Raw genomic sequence first — 18,122 nt, 5'->3', positions numbered from 1 at the left:
TTACTCCTCTTCAGTTTCATGTCATTTCAAAGTGCACTAAAAATAAAGAAGAGGGTGGAGACTGTCCGTCAACATGTCCAACTGACAGACAAGCTACCGCTCAGACGCCATGGAATAACATACACACACAGTGCCTTGTGAGTTTTAATTGTCTCGATGCTGTGTGTGTATTTTTTTCCAAATGGTGCTTAATGACAGCTATGCGTGCATGCCGTAACGCATTTGACTGGCCCGCAGTGGAACATGAAGCCTGCCAAAAACAAAACCCCAAAAAAAGGCTTGCGAAAGCGCTCTGACAGGAATTTCCCATCGCGCTATTATCAGCATCAGACAGGTTGAGTGATGGCAATTACATGTGTCCAAAGCTGAGAGACACTCTTGCACTCTTGCTTGTGCTTCCCTCCAGAGTCAAATCTCTCCACCTGAATGGGCTCCATTGTCAATCTGTAACGTTGGTGTGCATGTTTGCTAGCGTGTATGTTTGTGCATGCGCGCCCGCAGAGCCTTGACGAGGTTTTGATTAGCGGATTCCTCTACCGAGACAACCTGACAGCCACGAGTACATGTCTCACACCTCGGGAAGATTCCGTGCTGGAACTAAATTAGGATTGTCATATTGTCCTAGAGACAGCACATAGCGGGGTTGTTTTCACTGGAAAAAAAGCTCTCATTTTATTAAAAAGCACAACATTGATACTGATCTTTGAATCTCCTGGGATTGTTTCCACTCCAAATAGCAGAAATGGTTTCTTGAAGCGGTCAAATCAGTCAATCCGTTGAATCGATGCTCGACCTGTCTAACTGCGGGCTTATTTCAAATTACTTGCCAACGATTTGGTACTCCAAACCTAATTGAACAAATATTTTCAAGTTGGCCATAGAATGGCGTCATGTTGCATGTTGTCCCTGTGATTGCATTGCATCGTACCATTCAAGTCAGGCTACATTTGATCAGTCATTTAGAAGTGAACAGATCAAAGCGAAAACCAGGAACGAATACAATGAACACCTGCCAAAGTTCTGTGATTAGAAAGATGTTTTGATGAAACAATAGCTTCTGCTTCCTCGTCGGGTTTTTCAAGTTTTCTTTTTTTTTCCCCAACAGAATCCAAACACAGAATGAAAACCAAAACACATCAGATTGAGTGTTTCACTTTACCTGAAACACAAACCGCCGAAACACAGTTTGGATGTGAGACCATAGTAGGAGGCCAGATGAGAAGAGGATGAGATATTCTGGGCGAGGTCCAGCCACTGGGCCTCGGCTCCGCGGATCCTGTCTTCCTTCTGGGTTTGTCAGCACTTCCAAACATGGCGACCTGCAGAGAGCATCAGACACTCCGGCCGCGTGGAAAAGATGCCAGGCTCCTGTATATTATGTCTTTAGCGTGCCTTGCATTTTTTCGCAGCTGCTGTTGGTTACTCCAAACAAAGCCTTGGCGCTCCACGTCCTGCTGATACAGACTTGGGACTAAACAAAGCAGTTGCTACGATACCGTTTTCTTCCTCCAGGTTGAGGAGATGGATGGAAAAAAAAGACAGCGATAAAACTTACTCAGTGAAACCTCGGAAGTCCAACGCAATACTGAGGGGCTGAGGAGAAATAGCTAGCTAGCTCGCTAGTTAGACAGGTAGCTAGTTAGCCAGTCATACGGGTGGCTACCTAGCTAGTTAGACAGGTAGCTAGTTAGCTAGCTAGATAGATGTATCTCGTCCTGCTTCCTTTCAGTCTTTGCCCGATAATGACTTAATTATGCATTATACATTATATATGAATCCATGTCATGTTCCTGTCAGTGACTCACTTCCCTCTTGTTGGTTTGCACGTTTGTCTTGTCTTGTTTTTAAGGCTTGTTGATTTCGTATTTTTGACTGCACTTTTGTTCGTGCTTTTGTTTTTTTTTATTTTTTCAGAAGAAGTTTGAGTCGTGTTTTCGATCGCAATCTTGCTTTGTCTTGCTTCTGGGTCCTCGACCACGCACATCTCTAATAGAATGCCACACTATCCTTCCAAAGCAGTAATTACACTCTTACTGACGGGGATCTGTCACTGGTATTGATTGTTTGTCCCAATGGTTGCATTGAGGAGTCCGCGGGAGGCCCGGACTGGAGCCACTGGTCAGATTGGTATCGTGTTAATGGCTCCGCAGGCTCCAAGACACATAAAGGCAAAATCATAAGAGGCTCTGGAATGTGGACCTTCCTTAAATTGCTTTCATAATTAAAGACAATTGCACACTCGGAGCCATTTATTCTATCAGCTGTCTTATTTTTCTGGTGGAAACATCAACATCTAAAATCTAGAAATTGCGATTCCCTCCAAAACGTACTTGTCTAGGATACTTTAACAATCCTTCCAGAGCGCATAAAAATGCCCACTAGCGGCAATTTAGCAGCACAGAGAAGATATCATCCGTTGAACAGACTGTGATAAATGCCCAGACTGTGATGATTGCACAATTCTGTTCGATAATTATACCTTGTTAACTTGTCAATGTAAAAGTTTTGTGTCATGGATCCTTCACCACCCACGTCTCACACCTTGGGAAGATTCCAAGCTGGAACTAAATTGGGATTGTCGGAGAGACAAGCACGGAGTGGGATTGTTTATCATGGAAAAATTGCTCGTTTTATAAAAATATAGCATGATATTGATACAGATCTTTGAATCTTCCGGAATTGTTTTTAATCCAAGTGTCCAAACGTGTGGCTATGTGCAGCACAGGGAAGATTTAATCTTTTTGAACAAATGATACATTGTTGTACTATCATCATTGGAGCATTCTGTTCTATCATTATACCTTGTTTGTTTGTTTGTTAGTGAAATAATTATGTGTCATGGCTCGTTTACAAACCTGATAATATACATGACCTTATATATATACATGACCTTATATATATATATATATATATATATATATATATATATATATATATATATATATATATATATATATATATTCTGAAGAAAAGCTCCCCGCCGTCCTTTGCAAGTCAGACAAGGCTTGGCCCGATATCCATCTTTGGGGATAACCCTTGACCCCAGAATCCCATGACGCCGAGTGCTTGGAGAGCCTTTTGCAGCCAGACAGTCTGTCTAAGAACGCCTTTGCTCTCTTATCCCGACGCGTCCTTTTCTTTCTCCCTTTTCTCCTCGGTTGGCGTCTCTCCTCACATCCCTCGCTTTATCTTGGACACTGTGGCTCATGAACAAACACATGTTATTAATAGCTCCTTTGGATCATGGCCTTGGCCTGCAATCAAAGGCAACACGCACACGCGCACACAGAATGTGGCAATAGAATTACATCGGATTCTATTGCGTGACAAATTTGGACTGGAAAAGACAACTCTCAACTCACGAAAATAACCCATAATAGCAAATAAGATGAAATTGAGAGCGCCCCGTCTCATCTCATGAGCAATTGGACCCTTCCTTCCGATAGACTGATGGGCAAATGATAAGGTCATGTTGTTACCTTGACAACCATGGGTGGAGTGAGAGAATTGAACGCAACAAGCAGGCAAGCGTCCTCAACGTATAGGAGCGGAGCCCAGATTTTCCAATGGAAGAAAGTGCCCATAAAGACAAGAAAAGCATTTTCACTTGAGAAGGCAGCACTTCTTTCACTCTGTACGCCATGCATTGACGCAAACAGAAAACACAAATACAGAATACCCCACTCCAGCTTTGACTACTACACAAGAGTGTTAAATAGCAATTATTTTGTGCCTCCAACTAAACAAATGATCACACCATTGGAAATGGAGGTTTTTTCAGCACAATCTTTCCAACAGTAAGCAGAAATGCAATATTTATGCATTTATTTTATGTGATTTGGTCATTGTTTAAAAGTTGGACACATACAGTATTATTGGATTGGAGTTGGATTTGCCTTGGAGTCTCGCGGTGGACAAATTTACATTTCACAGCAGCAAAGTGATGAAAGTGATATTGTTTTATTTTGAAAACACAGTATTTGTTCAGTATATTGTACGTGTCTTAACTTTCTGTTTTGACAATCAAATGTGGCGTGACTGTTGAGTAAAAACGTTTGTACATGTTGAATTTACAGGTTGATTGATGTCATAACAATACTGTACTGGCTCATGCGTTCGATGAACCTGTGCGTCGCACCCCCTTTGGCCACAACTTGTGCCTCATCATTGATGATATAAGGTCTAAACATCTGGTTCCGCGTTTGCTCCTTTTTAGTCTTGAAAGAGCTTCCAGGATCCGCTGGATGAGATGACTGGCCTTGAGAAAGAGAAACATGCTGACTGCGCCAACGCCGCGGCCCTGTTTCGATTCCATCATTCCATAACTCCTCTTCTTCAAGTCAAAATTGCTCTGATGTTCTCTCACTGGCTGCTGTTTCACGTTCTCACAAAATTCCGTATGAACCACAAGAGTGTGTCAACATCGATTAACAGCGTGGAACATCTGAAATGGGTTGAGAACGGGCAAGTGCTGACACAAAAAACATCCTGAATTCTTAGTTTGCAATGGTGATGATGTAATTAGTGGGCTTTCCCAGGCAGTCCAAACCATCTGTGTTTCAATTGTGACCCAAAAGGGAGTTTGTGGTTGAAAATGGCGACACTTATAAAAGGAGGAAATTCAATTTGAGATCTTTGTTAGGATCAGGTGGATCATTTAAGCTTAGGTGGCTTTCAGGAGGTAAGTTATTGAAAACACTGTAAGTTTAAGGAATTGGTCCGGCTTAATTGATTTTGCAGAGTATTATATTTGATCATTCAATCTTCAGGGTTGAGGGGTGAATTGGATTCGATTGGATTAGCCCTTATTGGTCTCGCGCGGGAGTAATTCACATTTCACAGCAGCAAAGTTATAAAAGTAGAAGGAAAGGAAGAAGTAAAAAAAAAATACAGGAGCTGGTGTAAAGGCAGCCACTCACGCAGCACCATCGTGAAGTAAAAAAAACACACACAAAAACGAAATGACAAATAATGTTTGCAACACAAAAGACACACACAGTCAATCTTAAGCATTTTCTACACCCTCTTTGTTGTATGAAGCAGTTGTAGATGAAAGACGGAGCATCAAAGTGTCCTTTTCACCAATGGCTCAGGGACGTCATGGTGAAATGTGCACGTCTGCTACAAGCTAAATGTTGAAAGCAAACACAAAGCTGTAGCATCCATTGCTGAAAAGAGATTGTCTCACATCTCCTTACCACGTAAATCCTCTTCAATTCCAAGCCGCGACAGTTCTGATATATGCATTGTTTTGCGTTGACACCCCTTTGTTCTCGTGGCGGGCTCCTATAGCCATACATCCGTCCTGCTGCAGACTGGGTTGATTGAGTTTGCGTAGGATTATGGTTGATGATTCAATTTTCAGGGTTGAGCGATGGAGTATGGGATTGGTGTTGGAGTAAAACACGCGTAAAGCAACAAAAGATTCAAAATAGATAAAAGTATCAATCGTACATCAATGTATTTTCTATAGTCCATGTGAGGTTGCTGAAGTAGAGTTTATCTTGGAATAAACGTTTGACAAGAACCATCCTCACTCACACTTTAGTGCATTCAAGTAACATAGCGTACATTTTTTTGCAATGAATAGGAAAGCTGGCGTGTTCTGAGAAAAAACTCACACATGCTTGGGCAGAACATACGAACTCCGTCCAGGAAAGCCCATGATGAGTTTTGACGGAGAGGCCTCTTGACAGTAAGGCGGATGTACTAAAACCGGCAGATTAGAAGGAAAAAAAACAACAACACTTTTTACCCTGTTGCAAAAAAAAGAGTGTTGGGAGCTGTCAATTTTGAATGAAAGGATTTGTCCCAAAAAGGTCAATATTGCCCTCGCGAGCTTGACATGTTGGCATCTGCATTCCATAGCATGATCTCACAAAGCACTCATGAGAAAGAAGCACGGTCCACGTGCTCGATCGCAGCAAACAAGTCGCATCACGCCGACGGTGGCGGCGCGTGGTCCGATGCCTCGGCCCCGCTTGGCACCGCGCTGGTCTCCTCGCGTGACTCACCGCGGAGACATGCATGCGGCGTGATGCCTGCCAAAGTCTGAAGTGAAAGGAAATGTGTCAAGGCGTGAGACCCGTTCCCAAACGTGTTCTCGCCGCGTTTCTCACACGTTGGGAATCGCTGACGTTCCACTTGCATAAATGGCTTGAGCTCGCTCGCCTTTGCGCCTCAGTGTTGATTGGCACTAAACACTGGCTCACAATGTAAACTCTGCATATTTCTCCAACAAAGTGATGACATGTTTAGCGGCTCGCTCCATGTCTGGATGAGTGAAAGTATGAATGTCTGACACCCTCTGTAATTATCCCGTCTCTCTTAGAAAAACTCAAATAAATCAAACTGCAACCGATGAACCCACCTTGAAATCCTAAAATATGATCAAATAATGATCTCCTTCTTCTGCTCGACCGTAATTTTCTTTTATGTCTTCTTCGGCTTGGCACTAGCCTGTGATGGGCTCCCATAATAGCAAAAGTACTACACTCGATAACAAACCACGTTCGCACTCAAAGAAAGGGGGTGACGAAAACTAGTCCGCCAGCCGAGACTACATGTATATGCTCGCAAATGTGATGTTCGTGAGTCGAAAATTTGGTGAAGTGAAGCGTTCGTATGCGGAGGGATCACCCTATATATAATGAACAATAATTCAAGTGGCGGGAAACGACATGAATCCATTCTGAAAGTGTTGTTTTTACCCATGGCGATCTATACCGATAACACGCAAGGCCATTTTGGCTAACTAAACTCCTCAGCAAAGGTGATTTTGTTTCTTGTTCAATCCCAATCATCGACCCAACATGCTCGATGAAGTCATCAATGCAAATCACTATTCGTATAATGAACCTACTCTCAAGCCAGCAGATTTAAGAGTGTAACGTCACTAAAACATTACAACCTGCAGTTTTTACTTGCTGCCAAAATGCCATTGTACAAAGTCAGACTGAGACTTAGTGACTGTACACTCTCGAGAGTGGAAGAAAAAGTTGTGCAGGCATTATTTAAACAATGTCGGAAATGTTTTGTTCATTTTATACTAAGCATCTGCGCTCATTTGAGTGAAGTCTGGATACTTTGATTTGAGAATCAATTCTCAAACTTTTTTTTATCTCAAGACGTCGTTTTCACGATGAAACACCAAGATTGTTACAGCCAAGTTGCATTTGTTGTCATTCTTGGCAGAGGTTGAAATATAGATGCTTCTGAATTTTATATTTCAGCACTGTGTTTTTTTGTGGAGATGCCCCAAAAAATTAGCAGGTGGACAAACCGGTCGCCCTAAGATATTTTGGATTGAAATCCTGCCGCAGTGTTGGAGACCTTTGTAGATTGGCTCAGCGGGTCTTGACTATCACCTGGACTGAAAGAGGCCAAAAAGTCTGTTGAGTCAAGCAGACAGCCTCCGAGCGGCGGGGCTCGTGCGGGTCAAGTCACTTGGCGCCTTGGCTCTATTAAAAGCAGTTAGAAGAGCCTTCAAGATTTATGATCTTCATGTTCTCTCAGTGTGAATGCTCGTGTAAGCTGGCACTGAGCTGCAGCTTTGATGACCTTCAACCCACACGGTGAGGAGAAAGCAGGCTTTTTTTCAGGCATCTCTCCTTTCTATGACATCATTGCCTGCCGGCGTTTCAAAACACCACTATCCTTACAGAGGTCTGGCACCGCCACCTCTGTCCATTACAGATATATATATATATACATAGGGCCAGAGCTACCAGCAAAATTTTAGTTCACTGACGAAGCCTCATGGATGAGAAGCAAAACCTTCAAATTTGTACAGCTGGCGGCTGAAGAAACCTTCAAGGGATCGATGGACCACTCCTGTACCACTGAGAGCTTACACAGACGGCCTGAATTATTCAAGTCAATCTCATATGGATATTTGTTTTTTCTTCATTTGGTTGGCAAGTTTTGCAGTTTGCTTGAAACATCTTCAAATTCCGTGTGAGCAGAAGAAGGCAATGCACACATGCACACTGGTATGATGCTCCCATCTGGTGGCATAACTGTGAAACAATGTAAAGACCTTCACTCTCGTGCAGCGAGTGGGTGCCATCGGAGAACAGTGTTAGTGATTATCAAAAGTGTAAGAGGAAATTATTTGTTTTCACTCAACAACTCAAAAAGTATTATTTATGTCCGTTCATTCATTCATTTGTGCTGGCAATATATACAATGAACAACTGAATGCATAAGATAGCAGTGGGTTTACAGTACAATTCAGTCATCTGTGTCTCCACGTTTTGCTATTCATACAATATTTAACATCGATAAAGAAATTCAACTGCTAGAAGTGAACAAACAGTGTCATATACTGGAGATGCCTTGCTCAAGGGCGCCTTGACAGTAGCCAGCAAGCATGCAACTCTCCAACATCCAATTGTAAGCATGTCAGCTATTTGAACATCGACACTGTCTGTAAGTAAAGAATCTGCTTAAAATTAGATATCAAGTAGACAGGATGAACTTAGTACAACGGTCTCCAACATCCAGTCGGTTTCGTGATCTCACGGAAAGATTCATCTTTCCTTTCACTGACAGAAAGGCCACACTATTTTGGGAGGATTTTATGTTCCCACCTGATGGAAGAAGGTCCATAAAGACGTGAGTGAGTGAGTGAGTGAGTGAGTGAGTGAGTGAGTGAGTGAGTGAGTGAGTGAGTGAGTGAGTGAGTGAGTGAGTGAGTAATTTTGCTGTCAATGAACTTGACTAAGTAGCCCTCACAGACTCACGATAAGACTTTTGGGGAACAATGTGAGGGGAGACACAGACCGGTTGGGGCTTAATCTTCGGGTTAAAGCGAGAGTTCAGGTTCAAGTTGATGGAAAGATGAAAAATTGCTCCCGAGAGTTGAATAATGTTTGTCCATAGACGCACGTGCATCAAACTGTGTCCCAGTTGACTCCGAAAGGTAGCAAGGACGCCTCATATATCTGGCTCCTCCCTGAGAGAAAACATTCCAGTCGAGAGAGAGTGTGCAAAAGGAAGTGAAAAGGCGCCGTCTTCCAACACACCGATTGCCTTCTCGTTGGATGTTCAGTGCGTGGCAGGAAGTTTTGAAGGCCGAAAAGTGAATCTTCTCACCCGGTAGCGGCCAGAGGACAATGAAGCTTGTGTTCAGCCTGTTACTTTCCACCACCTGGATGCTGTGTGGAGCTCAGTTCTACTACCAGGCCTTGATGGACTATCTGGAGAACAGATTGTTGGCGATTGAGGTAATTCAAACCTTTTCCAGTGGCTTGTCATTGGATGCACGCGCTCATCATGTTTGCTTCCTTCCTCCACCGATCAGGTTATTTTTGTACGTTGAACACAACACCAATTTAATAACATAGACATCCGTTATCCGTGCCATTCATGAAACGTTTCCCTCAATGTTCACTCAGTCAAGCAAAACCAAGTGACAGCAACACTAAATTTGGCAATATCTGAAAAAAGCAGCTTTCAACACCAAACGTTTGTCTCCTTTTTGGATATGCAAACATTGCATCTGAGAGAACAGATGGGCTCAGCACTGATTTGGGGACTTTCTTTCTTGTATAACTTCTTTCTTTCTTGTCAAACCAATCTGAATGTTGATGCTTTTTTAGGACCGCATGCATTTGTGGCAAGCCCAGTCACGTCAATACCACATGGAAGTTCAGGATTTACACAAACAGTCCAAGAAGACCGTAGAGAGTCTGAAGGAAGCGCACGGAGTGCTCTCCACTGATATGGAGGCGGCGGCGGTCCGAATGAATCGGGTGGAGCAAAAGGTGGACTTAGTGGCAAGCAAGACCTCCCCGCGGGCTTGTGCAAAACAGGCGGACCGGGTGTTGGAGCAGGGCGCGTGGAGCCAGGAGGAGAGCCGAGGGGAAGAGGAAGAGGACTGGGAGGAGCTCCCTTCCAGGGTGACTGGTGAGATACGTCCTCGGTGGACTCCAAATTCTCTTCACTGTTTACAAAAGCATGTACAACGCCGGACATGTTCAAGAATGACATTGGTCAACGTCAAATTTGAATCTGAGATGGAGCTCTATTGGGGTAGTGAGGACTAAGCCCAAGCCGACAAGGCATACGTCAAACCCTTCGGAACTTTTTTCATAAGTAGCAGAAACGAACGGCAAAGTTGAGCTTCTTCCGGATATTGTAGCGATTGTGAGGTGACCCTACCATGAACTGATTTTCCTTTTGAGGAATTGGCTACTTTTTGTTGGAGAGTCTGACGCTTCTTTGCCTGGAGGTCATGTCAGAGGAGAGAGCCTCTTTTGTCCCAAGTCGTCCCACTTTCACGGCACTCTGCCCTGAAGCTCTTCAATGAGACTTTGCAGCATCTTGTTGTTGACTGTATGAGGAAATAATAACTAGGTTGCTCAGCTTTTTTTGAGACCCAATGTTAATGAGAACTAATGTTAAGAGGATCCAATTGGAGGGAAGCTCAAAGGCACGATGTGGTCAAAGAAAAAGATGTTTTTTTTTTTTTCAAAAGATCAAAACAAACAACATAATCAGATCATCAAAATCACTGATTTAAAAAAAGGCCAAATTGATTCGGGTTCAAGTATCGTAAAGAAAAAAAACTGATAACCCACATGACTTGGTCCTCTAACACAAAATTGAAACCAAATGGAAACAAGCGTTTCACCATACAAGAAAGGGGCCATTTAAAAAATAAAACCTATTGTTGTGTCTAGTAATTCAGAATAAATTCAATGCATGTAGAAAAATAATCAACAAAAACATGGAAGAGAAAATAATAACTTTTAGGTCAAAGTGGGAAACTGAGAAAAACGTATCTATCATTCATGGAGGTGAATAGATCATTTGTTTGTAAACCAAGAGAAATGGAAAACTATTTCAATGCTTTCTACCAATGCAGAGTGAGTGAAAATTCCCAAATAAATGCCCAAGTGAGTAGGAGACTGTCAGAATCAGTTAGAAAACAATTGAAAAAAATCAAGTTCAACAGGAATTGTTCAGATAGCACTGATGGTCCATTGATTGGCGCATCATGGATGGATGGATCAATGGATGGATTTATTTCTTTACACCTGATGCAGATGATAAAATATCAAGAATGCTGTGACTGATACAAAATGGAATTTGACATGAGCACAAAAATAGTGATGACCTTTTCAGAGACGGCGGATAGATTCCCGTATACAAATGCAGAACTGTGAATATGAGGGGGTTTACTTCACAAATAAACTGGGTTCTCACAAGCATGTAGCCCGCAATACCGCTAATGTTTTGCCTTCCATGTTTGCTTAGACTGCGTGGAAATCATCTCTTCCATCCGCTCGGTGAAGATCCTGAAGCGAGTGGGTGGTTCGAAGGGCGTGTGGCTGCGGGACCCTCGCTCATCAAAGGTCTACGTCTTTAACGGGACAGCAGGGCACACCGTCAGCCAGTTTGAGTCCGTCAAGGTGTTTCTTCAGGGCTCTCCGGGTTTCGCCCTCGGGCGGCTGATCAAGCTGCCATCCAGTTGGAGGGGGACGGGTGTGGCTGTTTACAACGGTTATCTCTATTACATCCAGCAGGGAGAAGACGTGAACGTGGTCAGGTATGACATCATTGGTGGCAGGCTAATGGACGTAGCCATTCTCCCAGTGGAGAGCCGAGCTGCCGTTTACAGCCTCAATCCCGAGACGGTAGCAGATCTCGCGGCGGACGACCAAGGCCTCTGGCTTCTGTATACTAGCGGTGACGGCGAACCAAACATCAACCTTGCAAAACTGGATCCCGTCTCTCTGGATATCGAGCAAATCTGGGATACCCACTGCCCAAGGGAGAACTCGGAGGCGGCTTTCATCGTCTGTGGCGTCGTCTATGTCGTTTACAACACACCGCACACCAGTCGTTCTCGGGTCCAGTGTGTCTTTGATGTCAATGACAAAGTGGTGAGTGAGGAGGCGCCCCTCTTTTATTTCCCTCGACGCTATGGTGGCCATGCCAGTCTCAAGTACAATGCCGGGGAGAAACAGATCTACAGCTGGGACGACGGCTACCAAATCCTCTACAGGCTGACGACCAAAAGGAAAATGCTGATGTGACACTCCAGATCAATGTCATTTAGAGGAAAAAGGTTTCTTCAATAACATGCAAATGCGTGTTAGTTTGACTCTCACTAGCCTTTGATGTTTACAAACACTTTCATTGTTATCGAAGGCAAGGGTCCCATATCTACCGGTCCGCGGCTAGCTCATTTGCTTTTGTTGGCCGTTGTTGTAGCACACAAGCCACCTCCAACACCGCCTAGCATGTGGATTAACTTACAAAGGGCGATATATAAAGGACTGGAAGGGTTCTATTTTCAAGATTCATCCAGCAGCGAGCTGTGAGAATGTTGATGCCGTCAGACATGGTGGGAACATGTGGCGCTCTCGCTAATCAGAAACCTCATTCTAACATTGGTTTGAATTTGCCTACAAATTAAAGAAGCAGTACAGAGAAGGTCATAAAAGCAATTTGGACAAGAGACGCACCTGAACGTACTGCCCATGGACAGCCACGACTTCCAAAGATGAAGCTATTTTGACACGAGGACTTCCTTCCCTTAGCGGTATCTCCAGAGTGTCACGAGAAAGACGCTGTTGTCCGTGGTGTGTCATCCAAAAGAAGACCATACAAGAAACCTGCTGCACTTGTACCATCACAAAAAAGACATGAAAAAATAAGTATGGAGGACACTAATGAAGGCTAATCTAATTCCTTTATGTAAGTGGTACCTCCCAGGAATAACGGAAACATTGTGCAACGTATCAAGCAGAGCTAAAGTGATCAGTGGTAGAATAAAATCGGATAATAGTTCTAAAAAAGCGTGAAAATTATGAGCACTACCTGACCGCGCAATTATTTACAGTCGCTAACAACTACCTGGATGAAAGCAGTAATCAATCGTGGACTCTTTTGATCAGTCCCATTTGCAAGTATATAGCAATGATGCAGCTTTTGTGTAAGCGCTATATAAAGATGGATTGTATTGATAAGTATCTTACAGACATATAGTTACAGAAATGACCTCTTAAAGGGCATACGAGAGGACTGACACAGAAGCAGTTTTCTCAACTATACATGCCAATGACTTCCGAGAGGGTGCCATTAATACCAACAACGGGTATCGGCATCCTTTGAGAACACTCGATATCTTGTATCGTTACTTGTCCATCTCTAATTAACAGCATAGTTACATGTTTCATGTGTGTGTTTTCTACCAGTTCACCTTGGCACACAGTTATTGTATATCCAAAATATCTCATCTTTCCAATTGACTCCATATGTATAGGAGTTTAATCATTAAAAGTTGTTGAGCATCCTTGCAGTGTGCAATTTGACGTTGTCGTCTAAGGTGGTTGGGGAGTGCTCCGGCTCGTTAGGCCGACGCCATTATTCAGCAAAAACAAACAACAGCTCACTTTGCATAAATCCTTTAATTGAAAGGAAAGGCGGGTGATGTCACAAACCAAAACACGTCACACCCAATGGAAGGAAAACAATCAAGAAGTTTTACAGTGACAAGTGGGGAACCATTTAATGGCAATTATTTCACCGGTAGGTCGATAACAGACTCCTTAGACTAAGTGCTCATTTCATCAACAAAATATTTGCTCACTTGGCACTATTATACAAAATACCCATGAAAAAAACATCTGGTGTTTTTGTGCGACCACAAACAAATCGTTTTGAAAACAGTGGTGAGATGAGGCAAAGCTAAAAGATCTTTCAAACAGAGTGCCAAAAAGTGCACGTGGGTGTCAAAACAGCACAGCAAACACTTGGAAGTTGACAATTATTCATGTGAAGTTGAACTCGAATGACAAAGAAATGAAGGTTTAAAGAATCCACAACATTAATATCACACAAATCTTAACCTTTGATTCACATTTTGTATATGTCCGCTTATTTTTTTCTTGCGTGTGTCCCCACCCCTTTCACCAGAGTACCACGGAGGATTTGGAAAGCACAAAGCCAAAATCATTTGGACAAAAGAGATGCATCGTTGAGCATACACTTCCTTAAAGAAAACATATGAACAAAACACCCCCGATATGTTTTCGAATAACCCAGCAGACACTTCATTGTGGCATTCAGATGGAAAGTAATCGAGCTGTAAAGCAAGTTTTACCTTAATTCATTGCTATGTTTCACTTTCAGTTTTATGATTATATTTATACACGGTTGTTCATGTTTTGAAATGTGAACATGTTGAAAGGCTACTCGAACTATGGTATTTCCAATGTTATTTTGATCATGCTAAAGTCATTACTACTTGTTGAGATGTCAACTGTGGGCCAAAAATATGGTCTCTTGCTTCAGTTTTGATGAAATGGTAGATTTATGATGGCATTCAATGGACAGTTGGAGGTCATCATATTATGGAAATATGACTGGGTGAACTGATTTTAATGAGATATACTGTGTGTAGGATCAAAAGGAATTGCAGTATAGCCCTGATAACAAGCTCATGTGTGGTGGTATTTATTTTATGTCTCCCTTGACGCACACATGTGGGATTTCATTTTATGGCGAGGGGCCACTCTCTAATTGCCATTCACTGACCTTCCGGTCTTATCCTGTTATTTGGGTACCAATTTTTTTGCCGTTGTGTCTAGGTTGTACTACCTGGCCTGCCATGTCCTGTTCTATTTTCCAATACAGATAAAATCCAATTTGATTTGATTAAAATGAAGCATCTTCTGGGTATTCACAAGTAGTCAAATGGAAGTATGAGTACAAATCATCGAAAAACAGCGGTTTCATTGCTTCCAAAGTCGTGCTTTTTTTCTGTTGGATCGTACAGCTCGACTGTTGTGTCATAAAAAGGCACGCAGATTCACCATTGTGCGTATTTAAGCAATGAAAAAGACACTTAAAATAAATTTTAAAAAAAGACAGATATTTTGCGTCATGCTTTTCCCCTGTACCGTGGGGAAAATAAAAAGTTGCACTGACTATGAAATCTCTTTATAAGGAACTCAAAAGGTAGGAGGATCCAGACCAATAAAATTGGACGTTTCAATGATAGTCAGAGGTGTGAAAACAACCACCAACAACAAGCAAGGGCAAATGAGAATGAAAGCCGCTGCTTGGTCATGTCAAACTGGACTCAACTGATCCCAACACCTCAGAAAGAGCAAAAAAAAGGAAATGTTTAAAACAGATTTTTGCAGACAAGCCTGCAGATATCCAGAAGCCCACCCCCCAGAAATAGTGTGTTATATGACATTTGCACACCGAGGCCAGGGATACTGCGTCATCCATTTTGGAAGACGCTTCACTTCAACACTGAAGGAAATGTAATTTTGTGTGTGAGTACGTGTGTGCATGCACATTGGACATTTTTAACCCAAACCTGCTGAATGTTTTTGTTCATGTCTGTATTCATTTGTTTCATTGCATTTTTAAGAACATTTCTGATGAGTCACTACTGTGTCAGAGACATGTAGCCATTTACTATAGTTGAAGATTTATTTGTGATTTGCGCATTCCTTCTGGTTTGTTCGCTTTTTTTTCCTCCCACTTGGGCCCAGTAAAAAAGATCCGACTTGGTCCAATTGGTCGCCACTGAAACTATCCAATCACGTTAAAATGTGAGTATCAACAATTTCGATCAAAGTTTTCTATGTAGAAACAAAGCATCCAATGTTGCCTTCACTGTAATGAAACAAATGGCACACAAAAGAATGGTATTAAAAATATATATCAGCTAAAAACAACAAACAGCATTAAATAAAATAGTGATGACTCATATTTTGCGACTGCGGTTGTTTCGCTAAATCATGAGCGTGATTTTTCCAAAGACCAGCCATATGCATTCACAAAGTGTCACTCAACACCTGTGGCCCCCACACACTATTCATACTATCCCAAAATTAAAAGACAGAATAATTTATTTTATTGAGAAAAATGAAATACCGCTGATTCCTTATTGTTTTGGGATTCAGCATCTGCTTTTAAATCAAAACCCAATTTAAAAAAAAGACTAACACGTTTCCATTCACATGGTTTTAAAGTTGTTGTTTTTTTAGGAGGGCCGTTATAAAATATTCACTTTTTCATTTACAACATAAAACACAACCAAACCATTTTCAATGCATGTTAAAGTCCATGTTATTTCTAAGACCGTTCTAAAAATTAAAATAAACAATACAACTGAACCACATCAGAATCTGAAGTGACAAATCAGAACATTTTCCACAAGATAACAAATGCAATGCTTAAAGATACCGTAAACATCGAGGGAGGCTTTTTTTTCCTCTAATCGTCACCACCCGCTAGGCTACATATAGCTTTACGTGTTTTCTGGGTTTAAAGAAGCCAAACGACCACGAAAAACAATGTCTGTACATAAATATAATATACTAAATGATGCATCACATCCTGTAAAATAAGAGGAGACCCTGCAAACAACAAGTTGTGCTCAGTTCACGGCATGTGGCCAGAAACATATTGACTCCACTTCAGATGGATGAAGGCCTTTTACCGCATGGCTGACACTCTCGGTTTTTTTTGTGTCAACACAACAAAAAAATCACATTTACCAATGTGGTAGTACTAGAATACTTTGTGTATCAGTCAATTGAAACGGGGGTTTAAAGCAAAATAATATGACCATTATGGAAAAGTGCATTTGAATATCTAGAAATAGCAAGCGGAACAAAAAAGCTGCGCTGCTCCTCGAAGCATAAATAAAGGATGCGCGTGCGCGCGTCAAACGCAAATCACTGTTGCATCCGTGTATAGAGTAGCGCATTACAAAAATGGGATCAATCTTGAAAGGGTGTCATTTTCATGCGCAAGTTTCAAAGTGTGCGGACCACAATCGGCCTGACTGCATCAGGATCAAACCCACCCAAATTTCACTGCACCACAACTTAGCTTTTAAGCTAATCAAAGAATGGGTTTAATTTGCCATCACCAAAATGCCAGATCCCTCATGGCATGCAATAGAATACGCCGGAAAGCCTTTGCGGTGCAATGTGAATGGCAGTCACGATCGACAAGACTTGTCGTGGCACAAAAATGAAGATATAACGCCGTGTTCACACGCACCGGCCTCTAAATTACAACCCAAAGTTTTTGTTGTTGCCGTCTTGTAATGAGTAAACGGAAGGCTCTCTTTGAGGGAAGCTTTCTATTTGTCTTAGGTCGATGACATAACTGGCGGCTAATTAGGTCGGGGTATCTACTAAAGGACAGACATTTTGGGAGAAAATAGCAAAGATGAATAGCCATTTGTGGTATTTCCATGTTTTTGTTGTCGATTAATGAAATACTCTTGAGAGTGCTGAGCATCCAGTTGACAGCTTGTTTGTGATAAAACAGGAAAGTGAACTTTGACACTGTAATGAAACTCCATTTTGTTTTGATGTAAATGAATGCAGCACCAGAACATTTTGAAATGCCACACTCGTCTCTTTGGACATCCTGCTTTGCTTGTAGAAACATCCTGTGATCATCACAACTTTTTCTTCGTTTCAGTCTGCACACATCCGAACAAGGAGGGGCACTGTAAGCCCCGCCTCTGCAAGCTTGAGCAGTCGTAACAGCCAAAAATACGGCCTGACCTGATGTGCTTCCGGATGAGTCTCAAACCACGGCTGGCGTGGGGAGGGTGGAGGGTCGGGGCGCACAAAGGGAGACAGAGCAGGAGCGACAGCAGGGTGTCTCCTCGCTAATCAGACAGACAGGAAGTGGACCGGCAGGAGGCAGGAAGATCCTCACATCGCCCCCCCCCCCCCCCCATCTGGGTCGCGGGCGGCCTTACTCAGGGTGTCGCTGGGGGGCGAGGGGAAGGGCAGGAGCCCTGGCTGTCAAAGCTTGCCGCTCTTGCTTTCCACTGTGACACACACGTGCAAGCCAAGAGTGAGTCTCATCAGGCCATTTTACAAAATGACTCTTAGTGCAACGTGGGAGTGGCTGCCTTTCCAGCAGCTCCTGTATTTTGTTTTTCTACTTTCATTCCTCTCATAACTTTGCTGGCTGCTGTGAAATGTAAATGTCTCCACTGCCAGCCTAATAAAGGTCAATCCAATATCTGACTAAAGTAGGAAGGGAACCATTTCTCGATGAATTTTGGGCTTCCAAAGTCAACACGATCTCTTTCTGGCTTTTGTAATAACAACAATAAA

At 42.5% G+C, this 18,122-nt stretch overlaps 2 protein-coding genes across 4 annotated transcripts in view; one reads left to right on the top strand and one right to left on the bottom strand.

Moving 5' to 3' along the window:
• The first annotated feature begins 9,008 nt into the window (after window positions 1-9,008).
• olfml3a (olfactomedin-like 3a) lies at window positions 9,009-13,306 on the top strand. Of its 3 annotated transcripts, none has more exons than XM_089015229.1 (4): window positions 9,009-9,227; window positions 9,603-9,909; window positions 11,263-11,417; window positions 11,532-13,306. In XM_089015229.1, the coding sequence occupies exons 1-4, from the start codon at window positions 9,117-9,119 to the stop codon at window positions 12,042-12,044; spliced, it is 1,086 nt and encodes a 361-aa protein (XP_088871355.1). In that variant the 5' UTR covers window positions 9,009-9,116; the 3' UTR covers window positions 12,045-13,306. The 3 variants fall into 3 exon arrangements, with proteins under 3 accessions (XP_088871355.1, XP_088871347.1, XP_088871338.1); XM_089015221.1 differs by having other exon boundaries at window positions 11,529-13,306; XM_089015212.1 differs by having other exon boundaries at window positions 11,263-13,306.
• Window positions 13,307-14,324: 1,018 nt separating this feature from the next.
• syt6a (synaptotagmin VIa) overlaps window positions 14,325-18,122 on the bottom strand; it is a 36,032-nt gene continuing 32,234 nt past the window's right edge. Inside the window, exon 7 of the mRNA XM_089015198.1 lies at window positions 14,325-17,830. Within this exon, the coding sequence (XP_088871324.1) occupies window positions 17,759-17,830 (72 nt within the window). The 3' untranslated portion in view covers window positions 14,325-17,758. The remainder of the gene's footprint in view (window positions 17,831-18,122) is intronic.

Source organism: Hippocampus bargibanti, linkage group LG01 (assembly GCF_051943395.1).
Source record: "Hippocampus bargibanti isolate YZ-2025 linkage group LG01, ASM5194339v1, whole genome shotgun sequence".
In the NCBI taxonomy this organism is placed as follows: domain Eukaryota; kingdom Metazoa; phylum Chordata; class Actinopteri; order Syngnathiformes; family Syngnathidae; genus Hippocampus; species Hippocampus bargibanti.
The sequence above is the reverse complement of the archived record's forward strand: the minus strand, read 5'-3'. Positions and strand labels throughout refer to the sequence as shown.